The sequence below is a fragment of the Leptonychotes weddellii genome, chromosome 4 (genome assembly GCF_054177405.1).
Source record: "Leptonychotes weddellii isolate Sample4059 chromosome 4, ASM5417740v2, whole genome shotgun sequence".
Classification (NCBI taxonomy): domain Eukaryota; kingdom Metazoa; phylum Chordata; class Mammalia; order Carnivora; family Phocidae; genus Leptonychotes; species Leptonychotes weddellii.
Window position 1 is genome coordinate 107,363,702 of NC_138372.1, and position 19,771 is coordinate 107,383,472.

The 19,771-nt window shown below is 42.3% G+C and overlaps 1 protein-coding gene across 5 annotated transcripts in view; it reads left to right on the forward strand.

The window, feature by feature from the left end:
* Positions 1-19,771, forward strand: part of CHD7 (chromodomain helicase DNA binding protein 7) — a 187,930-nt gene that overhangs the window by 92,565 nt on the left and 75,594 nt on the right. For all 5 annotated transcript variants that reach the window (XM_081816039.1, XM_081816035.1, XM_081816038.1 and 2 more), the window contains exon 3: positions 9,456-9,886. In XM_081816039.1, the coding sequence (XP_081672165.1) occupies positions 9,456-9,886 (431 nt within the window). The remainder of the gene's footprint in view (positions 1-9,455; positions 9,887-19,771) is intronic.

Consider the following 19,771-nt stretch of genomic DNA (forward strand, 5'->3'; position numbering starts at 1 on the left):
TTTGCTGTGTTCTGTTGCGTGGAAGACACAGGTCCCCTCTACAGTGGAGGTGGAGATCCTATGGCCATCTTAGGATTCTGTCTCCTATAAGAAGTGAAGGAATTTTTATAGGACCAAAGTAGTTCATCATTAAGCATTTATTGCCAACTAAATTTGCTAGACTCACAGTCTCTGAGTTCTGGAGATCTTGCCTGCCTGGAGTGTGTAAATTAGCTTTATCACTGAGCTCCTTATAAATTGATTTTTTTTTCCCCCTCAAAGATTGTTCTATTCCCATTTCTACATAAACCCTTGGGATTGGCCAGTGTTAGAGACACACCTTCCTTTCAGTCTACTGAAGTTTGACTTTTTTAAATTCATAGGAATAACATAGTAAGTTACATTTAATATTAACATTTATAGAGTAGTAGAAACCTAAATGCAAACTTGGTATCAATTGCTTTTCCAGAGCCAAATTGCATACGTTTCACCTTTCCAGTTTTGCTGTTGGGTATACCAGTGATAGCAAAATGCAGTGTAAGTGTACAGTAAAAAATTATTGAAGTAAACTTAACTATTTTTAGTATGTAAGTTTGGTCTTCATCCTTAAGTGTCTTTGAATAGGATTTATCTCTGCAGATCAGTTGACCACCGTGGAAGCACTGTTTTGTGTGTTGCTGAGTTCGATCTCTGGTAAGTTGGGTCGCTTCAGGTCTGGAGGTCTGCTGCCAAATTCCAGCCCCCAGACACCTCTTTGAGGACAGTAGGGACCCAAGAGCTAACTTGAAATAAGTAAGATAAACATCTGTGAACTGGGAATTTGTTCCGTAGATTCTCATTCATTGATATTTAATTGAGTTGAGCCTACTAAGGGAAAACACTGTGCAGGGAGGTGAAGAAGAGAAAGAAAAGAGAGGGAAGGGAGAGACAATAAAATGGACTTGTTAAGGCCCTGAGCGTATTTGTTATCTTTTCTACATATACTTCTGGAGAGTAATGTCTGGTTAAAGATAACACTTGATGATTTACCGCTATAAAGAACTAAGAAATCCAGACTAAGAGGCTGAAAGTATGATTGTGTCTCAGACTCTTCTCACTGGTTCATATTTTAGTTTGCTTGTTGTAAGTCAGATGCACCATGATGCCCTGCTTTTTCCTGGGGGTTTCTGCTGGGGGAGAATGGATGTAGTCTTTACGGGTGGGCAGGACTGCTTGTGCCTGTGGCCCAGGAGACCTATGAAGTTATTCACCATTACTGTACTAGGCTTTGGATTGTGTTAAATTTGTGGTTGTGTCTGTTTCTCCCCTGCCCAGAGTAGAAATAGGTTCTGTGGGCCCCTCTCCCTTTCTCTTCTATCAGGAATACTTCAGGGATAGGAGAGTCTCATGATCAGGAATGCAGTCTGATTACCTGTATATACTTTTTGGAAAGCTAACACATGTAAAAACATAATTCAAGTCTTGTATAAACAATTGGGCTAATTTTTCCAAGCATTTATGGAGTAGTGGAGGTACATCAAAAGTATGTTCAGTTTACATCAGTTCAACTCTATGCCCTAGGGGTGTGTGTGTGCATCTGTATAAACACGTTATTTCAAATACATGGTCCTTAGATGCAAACCTACTACTTCATCTGGTGCTTTCCCTAAGAAGTAGAATGATGTGTTACCAGACTGGGGAAAAGAACTGACTATGTTAGGTTCCTTGAAATATAGTAGATTGGATTTTTAAAAATCATATAAGCTGTTCTTTTTAAGTGGTTTTGGGAGAGTTTTCAGGGCAGGGCAGAAAGTGGGCTTATTTTCTTCCGGTTCTGGAAGACTCCATTCACTCCCTGGGACAGAGCAGATTGATTGAATTGAATTCAGCTTCTGTCAAATGGGGTGAATCTGAATCTGATATTCAAACAGGATAATGTTTGTGAGCAGCAATCTAAATGCCAGTTCTTATCCACATTTTTATCTTTGGAAGAAAAGTTAGTGATTCTCCACAGCTTTAGTTTGGGGTTAAACTAGAGTTCTACTCCAATCCTTTGAAGGCAGAAGTCCCAAATTTATAGTAAATCAAAAGCCATTTTAACCTGTAGATTCGGGTTTGGGTCTTAAAACTAAGGCCCTTCTGGTTTTGGAGAAAGACAGCAAGCAGCTTCCCAGGCTTGGAGAAGCCCTCCTCACCCCCTGGGTGAGCCTGATCCCATGCCACTGGCTTTAGCCGCCACATCGGGATTATGGTCCAAGGTTGGCCCTTTTCTAGCTGTGTCACTAAAGCCTCAGTTTCCTCATTTATAAAGGAGCAAGAGTATCACCCACCTTGGCAGCCTCATGTGGTTACTTACAGGCACTGAAGGAGAGGGTCGTGAAATGCACGTGTAACTGCACAGTACATGGTTTACAAACCTCATTGAGTACTGTGTCCTGGGATGGCTTCAGGACTTCCTGTCAGTCTTGCTATTGTCTCTCCCCCAGCTCCAGGGCTGCTCCCCAACGCTCCTCCCCATCACCCTGAGTGGGGCCGGCTGCAGGCAGCCTCGCAGGTACCCGGCGCGGGTTCCGCCCTGCATACCTCTATCTCCCTGTGGCCACCTCCTGCCTTCTGCAGGTCACTCCCCGCCCAGTGTGACAGCCTGCTCAGAACGGAGACGGCGAAGGGGAGATGGCCAGAAGGGCAGCGAGGGGGTGGTCGGGAGTGAGGTACGGTGGACAGATGCCCTGTCCTCCACTGGGAGGGAGTCTCCTGCCCTTGGGGTCTCTCAGACACCTGGAAAGGGTTTAGCATTGGTGGAGTTTCACTGCTGCTTTCTAGCTAAAGTGACTGGAGAAACACCACAGCAGAGTGCTTTACACATTAGAAATGCTGTCGACGGTTCCTGTGGTACAGTTTTACTCATACATAGAAGATGGGCAGTATTCAGTATCCAATGTAAACTATTTAATATTAAATGTAACATGATTGCTTGGCTCATTATTTTCATCATGTGGGGCTCTACTTAAATTCAAAATGTATTTATGATTTAGATGCCATTAAAGTGGTTCATGTTAATTTGTAGGTATTTAAGATTTTGTTTGTATGGCACATCTATTCTAAGGACAGATTAAAAACACAAGCAGAAAAAGTTTCGGAAATGCCTTCAGATGATTTTTAAATGAGCTATTTCAGCAGTAATTAAAATTTTCAGCTCTAAAATTTAATGGTTCTGAGGCACTCATAAAGATAACTTATTGCATTATGATATTTCAACATTCATTATCTTTAACTTGGTAATTATCTTGACTGTATATAACAAAAATTATACAAGTCATCCTTATATGATTATACGAATATTCCTATTTTATTCCTACCAGTGACTTGAATTGAGCATAAATGAAACTGCCAATTCAGTGAGCCATTGGAGCACATTTTATATAAAATTAGGTTTGTTCGTAGAGTCACATGCTATATTACAAAACATTTGATAAGCACTCTTGGAGACACACAGACAGACACATGCACACACATACTTTCCCCACCCCAGAGAAGCAAATGAATTTGCCCCACTTTAGCTATATTGGTATAATCCAAAGTATGTCTTGAAGAACATTTTTATTCAAGATATTCTTAGAAAAAAGGGATGGAGTCATTAAATACCTTTAGGATACTGCATTATCCCCCACTCAGAATGTGGTAAGGTCTTGGAGTTTTGTAGTGAAGAAAACTACTTATCTGGTTAGTACAGAATTCTCTAAACTCATGGGATCTGAGTCTTTTCATGTAACAATTCTTAACATCCAAAAAAATGTTGTTTTACACATTTTGTCTTCTCAATTCATATGACTAACAAGCTTGATAATTATTCATTTGGGTGTTTTTGTTCATAAATGTACTCATTCAATAAATCATTGTTCCTGGAAATTAAGAATGAGCTGAGTAAAACTAACTGGCATTTAAAGGCTTGAACTTGAAGCCCTGACTCTAATACCAAATTTAGCCAAGCAGAAAATAGCCCAACCTTTGATTGTCTTCTGAGGAATATTTTTATACTTTTTTTTTTTTTTTTAAGATTTTACTTATTTACTTGAGAGAGAGTGAGAGCAGTAGAGAGAGAGCAGCGGAGGGAGAGGGAGAAGCAGACTCCCCACTGAGCAAGGAGCCCAATTCAGGACTCGATCCCAGGACCCTGGGATCATGACCTGAGCCGAAGGCAGATACTTACTCGCCTGAGCCACTCAGGCACCCCCATACTTATTTTATATCAAATAGTAATAGTTAAGAAGTATATCACTTGACCATTGAAACTATCTGCTCCTCCATAAACAGGGCTTCACAAGCTTGCTTATCATAGTTTTATGCTTTCAGTCACCTGATCTCAGGCATGAGTCATTGTTCAGGTCCATGGAGGAAAGTGACCTCTGGCCAGCACCGGGCTGACTGTTTTCAGGAAGCCTCCTTAGTGTCAGCCTAGGTCAGGTGCTCAGGTACTGTGGCTGGCTTGTTTACTGTTATATCCCCAAATACTTGTTGAATGAATAAATGAATTGGGCACCAAAATATTGAGTGTATTTTCTTTTTATCAGTGTCACTGACAAGAAAAGGGTGTTAGAGTCTCAACAGGACTTACAGAGCCTTTGCTAAATGCACTTCTGAATGCTTTATGCTCTTTTGGCTGAAGATTGAGCTTCAGTTTTCATACTGGAATTCTCTTTTCTTTCTTTCTTTCTTTTATTTATTTGCCAGAGAGAGAGAGAGCACAAGTAGGCAGAGCGGCAGGCAGAGGGAGAGGGAGAAGCAGATTCCCCATTGAGCACGGAGCCCGATGCGGGACTTGATCCCAGGACCCTGGGATCATGACCCAAGCCGAAGACAGCCACTTAACCGACTGAGCCACCCAGGCACCCCTGGAATTCCTTTTTAAAAGAATGTCAAAGGACCAAGAACCTGGGGAATACTGGAAAAATAAAAGTGAAGAGCATCAATATAAGATGCGTTTCCAAAGCCACTAAAAACAAAACAAAACAAAAGCAAATAGTAGTTTGCAATCTTTTTTTTTTTTTTAAGATTTTATTTATTTATTTGACAGAGAGACAGCGAGAGAGGGAACACAAGCAGGGGGAATGGGGGAGGGAGAAGCAGGCTTCCTGCAGAGCAAGGAGCCCAATGTGGGGCTCGATCCCAGGACCCTGGGACCATGACTTGAGCCAAAGGCAGACGCTTAACGACTGAGCCACCCAGGTGCCCTAGTAGTTCGCAATCTTAAGTGAGCACTTAATATTTGTATTCTTACAAATCATTGAAATCATAGTTTAGTGTGTTTCAGGCTTGTATTTGTTGTTCCTTCAGCCTTCCATGGCCTGCCGCTTCTCCCCCAGAATCTCAGTTTCTCTGAGAGCACAAGTACCTCCCTTTAGCTTAATGTGCAGAGAAGGGATGTGCCTCCCAGAAGTGCCGTGTGACTCTTGCCCAGTTGGTAGTACCTTCTCTTTATTATAAAGTAGCATTTTGATTTTAGGTTTGTATCACTCAGTTAATAAAATGTTTGTCCGTAGGTGTCCTATGGTAGAATGTTAGTTTGCAGAGATTATATGTGTTGGAAACATTGCGCAGTGTTAATATCACGTGGCTCACTCCTGTTACTTGACATTGCTCACAGGTTGAGGCTTTAAGAATATATTAAGGCAAAACATGAGTAAATAAGATAGCTCTTAGGCCAGACAAAGCTGATGAATGTTGGATGAAAAGCATACTTGAGGTAAATGGAAAGTTTCTTCTTAGGCACTTTTTCCTTTTCTTGCAAATGCTCCTGAGCATTTTGGGTTTCATTTGCTTAAAGGTAAGAGAAGGATTGCCTTCACTTCTTCATCTCCGCAATCCTTTGGTTAACTTTGCATCCTATCTATGTGTTTGTCTAGTTTATACATTTTGAACAATGGAGTTAAGGATAAAAGTTACTATCTTTAGTTTGTGGTAATTTTTTTGACAAGACACACATACACACCTTGAATCATTTTTATTTACAGTTTAAATATCAGTCATCCTGTTTTAGTTCCAGAAGTCCATGGCAGCGTCCTTACATATTCCATAATATATCAACAGGCACATGGAATTATGATAGAAAATGTGTCAAGTGGAAGGTCCTATAGTGTGTATTTAAAAATACCTTTGGTATCTAACATTCTTCACGTTTGCTGTAATAAATGAGAGGTTTTAGCAATGCCCTATATGGTAATATCAGATGTTAATGGCATTGATTACCTGTCAGGCAGTGGGAATTGATGGGGAAATGTCCGCTGTAAAATTAAATAGCGTTAGAAAAGACTGGACCATGCGTGGTGGGGGTGGGGGGGGCGGGGCTCGGCTGGGCCTGGGAGACTTTGTCAGGGTATTACTGTGAGCTCCAGGTTTTTTCCCCCACGTGATTAAGGCAGGCCATCTGTTCTTTGTTAAATGTTTACGAAAACAGCTTTTCTCTAAAAGATTTAAGGAGATGTGGGTCTGGTAAACACTATAATATTTCTGAGCACCTTTTTCACCCTATTTCATATAGTACCCAAACATAATTCTGCTGCATATCAAACAGGATTAATATCTTTTTTGTGTTTAATCTTTATGTTTTTTCCTTCTTGTGGAAGATTAAAAATTTTAAGGGATACTAGTTTATGGCTTTATTTATTACTGAAAGGAGCATCTAAAATCATTTGTATGCTAAAATGTGTAGATAAATTTTCAGTCTTTTTGTATTAGATCTTCTGTGCTTTTTCTAGTTCATAAGTGTGTACCAGGTATTTCTCATGAGAAGCTGGCACTTTGTTACTGGGGTTAACATGCAGATTAAAGCAAGGTACGTGTACCTGGGATTAATTCACCATTCTGAGCTTTAAGTTTTGTTTACTGGTAGACTTTTCTCTTTCCTTCCCTTTCCAGGAAATACTTTTTCTTCCATTTCCTGAAAAACAGTTTGTCCCAAATAAGTTTGATCTCTAAGTCTCTTAAAAAAAAAAAAAAAAGATAACGGCTTTTTCCTTTTTATTTACATTCGGAATAATATGTAACAACTATAATATGTAACAAATGTAATAATATGTAACAACTTGACTTCAGCGGCTGAATTTTAATCACAGTTAAATCAGACGCTGTTAATTCTCAGGTAATGGTAACGTGGACAGCACCTCGGTTGATGTTTATTGAGCGTGTGTGTGAGAGAGAAGTGCAGTAACTTTTTTCAGTGTTTGGCTTGCTGTGCTATTCCTGTGTGGAAACCTCATGTGGACTCGGATCTGTGTGCTCTTCCTTAGACTTCTGCTCTTGTTTCTTTGTCTTTCTGTATACCTTTAATCTTTTTCAGGTTCATCCTCTTTCAGCTATGACTAGGAAAGGAAAATAATGTATTTTAAGATTTTTTTTTTTAAAGATTATTTATTTGAGAGAGCGAGAATGAGAGAGAGAGAGTACATGAGAGGGGGGAGGGTTAGAGGGAGAAGCAGACTCCCTGCCAAGCAGGGAGCCCGATGCGGGACTCGATCCTGGGACTCCAGGATCATGACCTGAGCCGAAGGCAGTCGCTTAACCAACTGAGCCACCCGGGCGCCCCTAAGATTTTCTAATACCATTGGATTTTGAAAGAGACTTGGAAATCATCTAACCCAGACCCTTCATTTTGCAGATGAAGAAAATGAACCGTGGATGAGTGAAATGATTTTTCACTGATAATATAGCTAATGACAGGATCCAGACTAGAATTTGTGTCTCTTACCTCCTAATTCTGGGCTCTGTCTCTTGCACCAGTGCAGGTGGAGAATTGAATGTGGGTTTCTTTAGTGACCATAGTAAGGTTTAGTGGGGGAGAGTATGACCACTTTCTTTTCAGGCAGTGACATCTTAAAATTTTTTTTGTGGGGGGGTCACTGAACACTTTGGAAATCAAATGAAACCCATGGAGCATTTTCCAGAAGGATGTCCATATGTAAGATTTCAGGAGAAGCACAGAGTCAGCAGAACACTGGTTTAGAAAACCTAGATTCAGATCAGAGCTCCATCTCCTGCTATGTGACCTTAGGTGATCACATAACATTCTCAATCTTTATTTCCTTTCTGAAAGATGGGGGCAGATCACCACAGTTTTGTTGTGAGAGTCAGGTGAGCTAACTCCCAGCTCAGTACATGGCATGGAACAGATGCTTAGTTAGTTGTACTGGAATCTAATTTATGGTACCTTGCTGATGGTAAGCCATAGCTTCTGGGTTACTCTCGAGTCCTCTGCAGACCTGGACCTGGGCTCTCCTGCCTCCCCCCCATTTTGGAGGTGCTGTGGTCAGGAGGGTGGGCCTGTAACTCCTTGCGCACAGTACTGCATCCTCGAATGTCAGCGTCCATACCCAGCTCCTAATTAGGGCTGGTGTGGAGATTGAACAGTGTCAGGGGTGTAAGGTGCTTAGCATGTGCCTGGCACATAGTAAGATTGTTGGGTAAACACTAGCAGCCATTCTTGTTGCTGTTTCTGTTAGACTTACTGTTAAGTGTCTGGAGTAGCAGATGAAAAAGGCAAAGAAGAAAAAAAAAACAACAAACCCAACCCTGAGTGACATTTGCAGATACAACATTTTGAAGTATTTCATTGAAATACAAAGGTTCATTCAATGTCATAATTTATAGTGGAGATGATACTCTACCCCTGTCCTGGTTTGCAGCAGACTCTGATCTCGGCTGACCAGTCAGCATCCCATCCTAATTGTTGGTATTCTCTACTGTATTAAGCCCATCTCTGGATGCACTCCTTGTGAATGTCAAAAATCTCCTGCAGGGCTTACCAGCTCAACTATTTGGATTTTCTGTTCCTCAGTGAAATGTGAAAATGTAAAACTTTAGTAACTTAACACAAACACTCTCTGCATTTCATATTAGTAAAAGAAATTTAATGAATCCGAAGTCACTAAGTTTGGATATGTGCTTTTCATATGGCATTTTCATGTCATTTAAATCAGAAATGGCCTGCACTGTGTAAGATTTGGGCGTGATACTTGGATTTCAAGCTTTCACAGTACCTGAATTGTGCAGTACTCAGTACACTTGTTCTTGTTAAAAGTGGCTTAATTATATATCTTTAATTTGAGTTCTCATTCCTGCATGGGGAAAAGAATTCCATTTAAATTTGTTCTTTGGGTTTAGCTTCTGCTGCTGTTTTGTCATTCACCAAGTCCCACACATGTAGGGGCTGCTACGGAGTTGGACAGTGTCTTCAGCTGAATGAGAATTATTTTTCTTCCTGAACTGAAATTTTTACTGTATTGCTAAGTTACCCCCCCTTTTTTTTTTTTTTTTTACTGTTTATGTAAAAGCTTTCTTGTTTTTTGGATGAGAGAAAATGATAGATTTTTACAACTGTATAGTTGGTAAAATATTTGCTACTTTGAATGTAAAGTTTCAGAAGCATCAGCTACTAACTTTCAGTTCCTTTCTTCAATACAAAGAATGATAAACTAATTTCAATTCCCATTTGTGTCTCTTAGCATTCTCCATCGGAGCCCTTTCTAGAGAAACCAGTGCCGGATATGACTCAGGTTAGCGGGCCGAATGCCCAGCTAATGAAGAGTGATGAGTACCTGCCGTCCGGAGATCAGCAGCCACAGCAGAAGAAGAAGAAGAAGAAAAACAACCACATTGTTGCAGAGGATCCCAGTAAAAGTTTTGGTAAAGATGACTTCCCTGGTGGGGTTGATAACCAAGAACTAAATAGGAACTCACTAGATGGGTCCCAAGAAGAGAAAAAGAAAAAGAAAAGGCCGAAGGTAAAAAAAGATCCGAAGGAACCGAAAGAACCCAAGGAGAAAAAAGAGCCCAAGGAACCCAAGACCCCGAAAGCCCCTAAGATTCCCAAAGAGCCAAAGGAAAAGAAAGCAAAAACTGCCACGCCAAAACCCAAATCCAGCAAAAAGTCAAGGTAGGCTGTGGGCAGAAACAACCACCAGCAAACACAGTGTAGAAATGAGCAGGGCAGTGAGGGCCCTTGAGAGGGGGTGGGGCCCCGGGATGGGGGAGGGGCAACACTTTGATTTTTGCCATCGGGTTCCTTTCTCTGATACCCAAACTAAAAAGTTAAGAGTTTTATACATTCTGAAGTTTAGGACTCAATTACCATGAACCGTTTATTTGGATGGTACATTTTAGACTTCACTGGGTAAAAATTCTTTGTTATTTTAAAACATTTGCTTGTATTTTTACAACCAAATTACCAGCTTAATTATTTGTAAGCCTAGACCAGCAACCTCATTTTCAATGACAATGGAAAACAGGGAAAGAAGGATTACAGAAGCAAGATAGGTCACTATATTTCACTAAGCGTTTCAGCCCTGTTTCCCAGAAGTCGAAACAGGAGAATTAATTCTCTCCACTTGGCGGAGTAAGCCTTCTAGGGGCAGGGTTGAAATGCTAGTGGGCAACGTGGGAGAAATCAAATAGCAGTTATCCATTAGGTATGCATGCAAGAATAGCATGCGCTCTAGCTTCTAGGAAATACCCTCCTCTACTCCATACTTCCCTCTGTACTTCCCCTACCAACTCTGACCCCCCAGAAGGCATATTTACTCAGTGAGAAAAGCTGAGAGGAGAAGACATTGAAGACTAATTTTTTTCATTTGTACTGAACATTTCTTACAACCGTTCTGAACCAATTCCAAACATCTGAATCTATTTTTCAGAATATGGCTCATGTTAGAAAATATAGTTTCCAGATGGAAATATGGTCAGACTTGGTTAATCTGAACCTGTTTGCAAACTTCATTAGAAAACACACTCCCCCCCCCTCCGACCCCCACGTGCATATGTATACACACACGTGTGCACACATGCACCCTCAGGTCTGCGACGGACATGCTTGATGAGAACTTTCTGAGCTCGCTGGCCTGTAAACCTTTGACTTGTAGGTTTTCCTGTGTGCGCATGCACGGATGCAGAGCCGAGATGATTTCTGTGACTACAGAGCTGTCCCAGCAAAGGAAAAGAGCAAAGTTGGATTTTCAACTTCTGCTAAAAATATCTATACAAGCCCAAATACGTTATTCTGTAGTGTTTTGAGACTTTGTATCATAGTCATTTAAACATTTTTGTTGTCGGTATTTTTTATGGTGCCGAGATAACGGAATTCTATTCAATAATTCAGTCTTACAGGTAACTTAATATTGGCATTTACTTAGGAACCTTCTTTGATGCCTCAGTATGTGGTTTCTTAATTGAAAACCATTATTTTTTTTCCCATATGAACACTCTTCTAAACCCACAACCCATTATAAATTTTGTTTTCATTTACTTAAGAAATATTTCATTAAGTACTTATTCTTTGTAGGTACTGTGTTAAGTGTTAGGATGTGGTGAGCAAGGAGGATATTGTTAGAATTTCAGTCTGACTTATCAGGGTTTTTTTAGAAATATAATTGCCTAAAAGCTAAGTGTTGTGCTTTTGATAGGAGGAAACATGTGCTTATTTTCCCAAGGAGAAATTGCAGCAAAATTTTAAAAGAGTGTATTATTATGATTTTAAAACTTGAAATGTAAGAGCCTGTGTTCTAAAGAAGCTTCCTAGAACTCAGAAAATATATCACCAACACTAGCTTTAGCCTCAAGGTCTGTCATTACTTTGTATCTTTAATTTTTTTTTTTTTTAAGATTTTTATTTATTCATTTGACAGAGAGAGACACAGTGAGAGAAGGAACACAAGCAGGGAGAGTGGGAGAGGGAGAAGCAGGCTACCCGCTGAGCAGGGAGCCCGATGCGGGGCTCGATCCCAGGACCCTGGGATCATGACCTGAGCTGAAGGCAGATGCTTAACGACTGAGCCACCCAGGCACCCCTGTATCTTTAATTTTTTGAATCTAGCACCTAATGATAAACATTGGTTAAAAAAAGAAAAGACTAACTGTGTCTTGATGTTGTCACAAATTTCCAAGTATATTACCTTCAGGTTCTGAGTCTATATTGACCTAGTCCTGTCTTTAAAAACATACTTTTAGCTTACCCTTATCTCTTGTGGGATACTTTAGGGCAGATATTAAAATGCTGTATTTAACAGTGAAACTTGTTAAAATTTTCCCAACAACTGTAAACAAGTGTTGGGAACTTGGGGCATCAGATCTAGTCAATTCTGGGCACCGGTGCTGCCATGGTCCAGAGAGGGGGGCCCTGTCTTTACCCACGAGAGAAAATTCCAGTGCATGCTCTCAGCTGCTCATCCTCAAGTTTGCATTGTCTGTGCAGAGTAAATTCTTGGCATTGCTGAATCCGAGTAGTGGCCTTGCATTAGAGTCACTTTTTTTTTTTTTTTAAGATTTTATTTATTTATTTGAGAGAGAGAGAGACTGAGAGAGAGAGCACATGAGAGGGGGGAGGGTCGGGAGGGTCAGAGGGAGAAGCAGACTCCCTGCCGAGCAAGGAGCCGGATGCGGGACTCTATCCAGGGACTCCAGGATCATGACCTGAGCCTAAGGCAGTCGCTTAACCAACTGAGCCACCCAGGCGCCCATAGAGTCACATGTTTTTGATAGGAGAGAGGGCATGTGATTATTTTCTCCCAAGAGGAGTGTTAGGTACCTGACCCCCTCTCTGTTGCTTTAGACTAATAGTTTCAGTGGATGCCTCCGTGAGGTGATAGTTGCTAATCCCCAAGTGGTGTGCAGGTAATTGAATGGAACATTTCTGGTGAGCATGGGGATGTGCATGCAGAACGGGGGCTGACATAACGGGGCCCAGAAACCTGGGCCACGCCGAGGGGTGCTGGGAGTGTTTGGAGTACCTCTCTTGGCCCTGGTGACTTGACCGCTTGTCGGGCCACCTGCTGAGTCATGACAGAGTGTGGTGAAGACATTCCTGGGGAGCTTTCCTTTCATTGATGGTCAGATGGGAGTAGCTGTCCAAGAAAATGGTAATTGAATAGAGATTTTCAGTAAATTAACAAACCAACCCACTATTTTGTTGAGCCACAGTTTCTACTAGTCAGATGAATTGAATATGTCAAGTTGTGGTCTTGTGTTCTGCTGAATCTAGGAAGGAAATCGCATCCCTGAAGCACAGATAAGTAGAATGCATACAACTACATGTAAATTCTGAATAGCATAGCAGAATAATTATGTAAATTGAATATGCAGTGATGAAGGTAATAGGGGGTTTGGGTTATGTTAGCACTGGTGTTGAATTGCCAGAGCAGTTTGCTTTTAAGCACTGGAATACAGCAGTGGCAATTTTGTTTTGCAAAATGTTATGTGATACCAGTTATTTCCATCCTTGAATAAGTTAACTTGATGAATTTGTTTATACAGAAAATAATTTTCCTACAGAGGGCTGAAATAGAAGGGAATAAACAGAAGTGAAATGAAAAATTTAGTGCAGAACTGCTCACATCTTTCCTGTTCAGCCCCGCATGCCAGGTCGTTGGTGACGCCCCGCAAACGAATGCACTGCCCCCTGAGTGGGCGGTGACGGAAGTGGCCCCTGCGGCCTGCCTGGCCCTGCGTTACGTCTGTGGTGGGCGGAGGGCTCGTTTTGCATCATTCACACACTCTCAGTACTAAAGGACATTTAAAAAGGGTGGCTGTCATCAGGGGGCTGACTGTGTACGCCTTTAGGATGTCCGGACGTCTCACCACCTGCCATTCTGCTGCATTCCCAAAAGTGGCTGAGGCTTGAATCTGTGGCCATTCCCCAAGAACTGGCCCTTTGGGCAACCAAAATACAATGGTATTGTCTTGCCTGTGCAGGAGAACTCAAAGAATCTGCCCAGAAGCTGTGACATAGAATGGGAGGGAAACAGAAAAAGGTACTCAGCCTTTCAGGAAAAGACATTTAAAATCTTAAAAATGAGAAAAACGGGCCACATTCCACTTTTCTATTAGAAATGTATCTTTCTTCTTTCCCTTTTATGTTAAATATGTATTTTTCTACCCATTTTTTCCTAGTGCTCTCCCCAGGTGTCCTTATAGCCTTCAAATATTGGCAGTAAATACTGAAAATAAAAGCTAAGACATTGTGGGCTAGAGGGGATGCCATTTTGCATATGGAAGGATTCAAGGAGCTGAAATAGGATTTGCATTCTTCTCTTCAATGCGTTTTCTGTTGTGTATGCATGGGCCTTGTGAAATGAGAGAGAATTTGGAGGAAGCGCTTCCTTTGAATGACTCTTGAAGGATTTAGTGGTCCATTTAGCTATATAAAGATTCTTTGAATGGACATAAAGAAGGGAACTTGGCCAAAGACTGTGACTTGACTAGCGAAGCGCCAGTTAAATGGAGCCGTGGAGATTTGCTTCTGGTGCAGCTTCCTTGCTGTCTTCCACCTCCAACATTAAAGTTAGTAGGAGACTAAAATGCTATTTCTCAGTGAAGAGTGATGAAATATTTTATTTAAAAATGGACAGTAAACATACTGCTCTTGTTTTTTAAAAACACAAAGTACCAAAAACACGTAAGGCATATTTTTTTGCAAACCACACTGTCATTATCATTAATATTTATGTGGCAACTTTCTTCTGAGGAACTTTGCTTTTCAGATTTTTTTTTTCCCCTCAGTTATGATCTAAGAAAGTAGCAGCATTTTACCTGAGGAATATTTTTATTCGGCCAACGAGCCCAACAGTGGTATATTTTGGTAACCTAATACATAGTTTATATAGTGTGCTCTTATACATGTACAATTTCTCAGCAGAGATGAGACACAAAAACAAACCATCAAACTAGTTTTATTTAATAAGTACAGAAAACCTGGAGAATCAGATACCTCTCCAGCAGGTACGTAGGTGGTAAGTTAAACCCACAGCTTTTCTTCTGTTTTCTTGTTCCTTCTTTTACATCCTGTGATTTAGTTTTGACTCATGGCATTGGGTAATTGGAGATTTTGCATTAAGTATTTTGGACAGTATGCCTGCAGAAAAGGCTGCAGATTTTTTTAACGAATAGTCACAAGACGGACTTCTGAGCCCTTTCGGTATTGGAGAGGAACAGGGAGAGAAAGTGCCTGTGGGCGGGCGTTGTGCATCTCCTCCTGCTGGCCTGCCGTGCCAGGTTTCTGGTTCATTAAATCCAAGCTCTAGGTCAGGGATGGGACCAGGTAGGTGCTGCCTCCCCTGGTGGTCTGAACGGTTATCTTCTCTTTGAAAGGGGGCCATTGGGTCTTTTTGTTGTTGTTGTTAAGATTCATTCATTGGAGAGTGAGAGCATGCCAACGGGGATGGGCAGAGGGAGAGGGAGAGGATCTTAAGCAGACTCCCCGCTGAGCAGGGAGCCCCCATCTCAGGACTCCATCCCAGGACCCCAGATCGTGACCTGAGCCAAGATCAAGAGTCAGATGCCTAACCGACTGAGCACCCAGGCGCCCCACCATTGGGTCTTTTTTCCTTCAGGATGACCATCTCAGAGTCTTTGTGTTGCCAGTGACAGGCCGCATTACCACCCTTCCTTTATCCACATTGTCTTCAGTCAGCTGAATGAGCAGCAATGGAGTAGCCGTCAGCCACTTTTTAGTACAGACTGTGCTAGCTTTAGCAACATGTGGTTTGGTTCATAGTCCTTGGGAGAAGAGAATGCCCAATGCTACTGACCCTTAAAAAGTAGGTTCTGCTAACTCCTGCTCTGCGCTCGAGGCGGGAACAGGCCACACTGGGCCCTGCTAAAGTTTGTTTCTGCCTGTCCAGGGAGCTGCAGTGGTCTTGAAAGTGGTGGCCTGCAGCCACTTTGGTGTCTGTCGGAGAGAGTGGCATAGACCCCGCCTCCAGCTCTCACTGCACCCCGCACACGGACGGTGGGGGGGAGGGTCTGTGGGTGGCAGTGGGATGTTAAAGGGGGGGGTCATTCTGGAGACACGTTCCTTTGAAGGCTTTTGTAAGTGGAATTTTAGGGCGGAACACATGTTGCCATTGTAGAGGTGGTGGTTGATAGAATTGGAAGATAAAGAGGGGCGCCTGGGTGGCTCAGTCGTTAAGCGTCTGCCTTCGGCTCAGGTCATGATCCCAGGGTCCTGGGATCGAGCCCCGCATCGGGCTCCCTGATCCACGGGAAGCCTGCTTTTCCCTCTCCCACTCCCCTTGCTTGTGTTCCCTCTCTCACTGTGTCTTCTCTCTGTCAAATAAATAAAATCTTAAAAAAAAAAAGAATTGGAAGATAAAGAGCAGAAGGAGTCCTAGGCTGATTTTTTAAAATGATTATTAAAAATGTCTATATATGAAAATGTTTTTGAAAAGTAGGAAAATAAATACAAATGCAAAATTTGTCACATGATATACAAAGATCTTTCTGCTGGTTGTCTTCTGCCCAGGTAAGGGCCCCTTCAAGTCCGGGTGCTGTGCAAAGCCACCCTGAGAGCGTCATTGGCCATCTGAAACACCAGCCCTCCCTGCAGCTTCTCAGACAAGTCTGTGTGGCCTAGCTTTAAAATGTTAACTAGGGGGGCGCCTGCGGGGCTCAGTTGGTGAAGCGGCTGCCTTAGGCTCAGGTCATGGTCTCAGGGTCCTGGGATCGAGCCCCGCATCAGGCTCCCTGCTCAGTGGGGAATCTGCTTCTCCCTCTTCCTCTGCCTCCCTCCCCCTCTTCAAATACATTTTTAAAAAATGTTTAAAAATGTTAACTAGGGAAATAGTGTGAATTAAGAAAAAAGACACCGTTCTTCTTTATTTTGATGTTTGAGAGATAACACCCTTGAACTTCCATTAGAATACTAATTGTATATGTAGCCCTGGTATCTGTATGAACAGTATAATGTCATGGTCCTTTGGCTTCTCCTGTTAGAGTGGGTGGTAATATTTTCTCCTTGTGGGTTTTACCATTCGCTCTGCCTAATTCTCTACCTACCTGTAGCATCTGATTAAAATGTGGATGAGCAGCATGTCTCGTTTGTTGTATTGGCCATGCTGGCAGATTGGAGAAGATCATTATGAATCTCTGGAGTGGGGTTCTAACTGCCAAAGTTAGCCCAGTGTCCCCCTTCGGGGGTAATGGGAATGCTGTGCCTAAAAATAAGAGTGGCATCTGAGAATTGGGCACAAGCAGCCACATCTCTGCCCTACTGTTTGGCACTTGGGAGAACATGCTATAGGAAAAGGGTGTACTTTTTGCATTCGTTTTGTAATGTCTGATTTATTCTTTTTTTTTTTTTTTTAAAGATTTTATTTATTCATTTGAGACACAGAGATACAGAGAGAGAGAGCAGGGAGAGAGGCAGAGGGAGAGGAAGAAGCAGGCTCCCTGCTGAGCCAGGAGCCTGATGCGGGGCTCCATCCCAGGACCCTGGGGTCATGACCTGAGCCAAAGGCAGACGCTTCACCATCTGAGCCACCCGGGCGCCCCTGGTTTATTCAGTTCTTTATGTTGCAGTGCCAGGTGGTGCCATATAGCCAAAGTGGCCAGTGTTCATGTTGAGCTTCTGTGATGAGATAACGTATTAGCTAACTAGAGTTCTTTTCCATGTTACTGGCAGATCTTAATTTAATCCATAAAACTCAGTAACCCTTAGATTTTCAATGATAATTCTTGACTGCATGATGAGTCTCCCCCACCCCGAATATATTTAATATATTAAAAATGGATTTGGCTCGTTCAAGAGGTTTTCTATTCTACATTCCCTCCCTCCCTCCCTCCCTCCCTCCCTCTTTCCTTCCTCCCTCCCTCCCTTCCTCCCCTCCTTTCCTTCCTTCCTTCCTCCTCCTTTAAATAAAGGGCGGCAACCCTGTAGCTGTCCTCAGGACAGGGTTCTGATGTTACTGGAAGGCTACCCAGAGATGGCCCAGGTAACAGAAGACATTCACTAGGACAGGTCCCCGAGGCCTGAAGGGCACGCCAAAAGGCCAGGCGAGCACTGGACTCTTAGGGAGATCTCTATGAGGAGGTTAGATCCCTTCAAGCCAGGTCCAGGACTCAGAGGAGGGCCCTGGAACCAGACGGGTGTGGCTCCCGTCTTAGCAATGCCACTTCCCAGGCTGAGTGTGTCGCCTGTCTGACCCTCAGTTTCTTCATCCTTGGAAAATTGATTGTAAAATGTAAAGGCGAGGCATGTTGAGTTGAAATATACTCTATCTTTTCTAACTTTCTTTGTTCTTTCCTAAAAATTTAGCATAGTAAATGTACTTAAGGAGTACCTGATGCTAGAAGAGCTATTTAAGGTAACAATTTAGATTAAATTAAATGTCTTAGAGGTGTTCCATCCAGTAACTTTCAGAGAACTTAAAAAAAAAAGCCTATTAATTTGTCATTGAAATCCTATGTTTGTTGTTCAGAAATAAAATAGAATCCCCTCCCCTTCTCTCTTTCTCTTCTCAACTCTTCTTTCCCTTTTTCAGGCAGAAGAGTGGGGTGAAGAATTTATGGGTGGAGTTGAGGAGCTGGGGTGGCAAGGCATCCGCTTGGCCGGTGGCTCAGCACCTGCAGGCTGACTGGCCGGGGGCCCGAGGGTGGGGGTGGGGGCAGGTCAAGGCCCTTGCTCCCATCCCACCCGGATGCTGTCTGCCCCAGGTCATCCTGTGGAGCATGTCTGGCGTTGCGGCAGTCTCCCCGAGTGCTCCCGGGCCTTGGCCTTCACCTTCACCTCGGCGGCTCTGACCGCCTTCGTGGGAAGGAGTTGGTGGGCCTTATGTTTACTGTCTGTGGTGCAGTTTGTCTCTTTCATCATTAGCTTTTTCTGTTTGTTCTGCGTTTTATTCCATTCTAGTTTAGCCATTGCATAAATTTTAGTCTAAGGACTTTATTTTAAAATTTTTATTTTGTTTTGTTGGGTTAATTTTACTTGATGATGTATCACATTTTATGTTGCCTTAATTGACACTTTGAGCTCTTAGTACTTTATATTGTCTCTTTTTTCTTTTGCTTCTTTCTTTTAAGTTTCTTTTTCATGGTTTAAAAACTTAGAGGAAAATCCTATACTCAAGTTGAGAGGCTTGATGCTTTTCTTTCCACCACCATTGGGCCCTTGACCCTCACAGCTTATTACAGTTTCCATTATGGCAGCCTGGATCTTTTAGAATTGCAATACACCACAAACGTCCTGTGCCAGGAATGTCTCTCTCACTTCCATCCATTAATTTTGATTCTTTATTAAAAAACCTTTTGAGCATATAAAATACAAGGATATCTTTCAATACCTTTTACTCTTCTTCTAAAAGATGATAGTATGACATTTTGGCTTGAGTCCCTGCACACAAATCTGATTAATGTTCACGACCTAAGCCTCAAGGTTGATTTTCCCCAGTATGAGGAGAATCTTCACTAGCTTATCCCATCTGAAGTGTCTGTCTGATTGAGGACTCCCTCCCATTGTCCAGACCTTCAGTAACCATATTCTCATCACATGTGGTTCATTTTCAAACTGCTTTTCTTCTTTTGAGGACTTAGATCCTTAGGCTGATGCTAATCCTTTAACTGCATTCTGTTTTGCAGTAAGTCAGGGCAGCTAGCTGGATTTATAGTAAGTTCTGGCCCTTGGCTTGTTTAAAAACCTTGTACTCATTCTCACCAAAAAGAATTAGTTATCTCTGTGCTGTGTCTTAGGTGGAATGAGTTCATGCCACCCCATTTTAAGTCCTGCCATGTAACCCTTCATTGTAGACCCTTACAGTCAGAAGCTGACTACGAACCCTTCCGTAAAGGGTATGGAATGTCCTCAGCACGTCCCTCCATATGACATGTATTCTCTGAAGACAAAGTTTGGGTTCTCAGAGTTCTCATCAAGATGGCCTGTGCTTTGACCACACTGTGGGCAATTATAGCACTTTAGAGCCTGGTCTAGCAGTGGTGACTGAAATGTCACTAAGCTATGGACCCTGAGCGTGTCCAGCTGCCCACCTGTGTGACCCTGCTC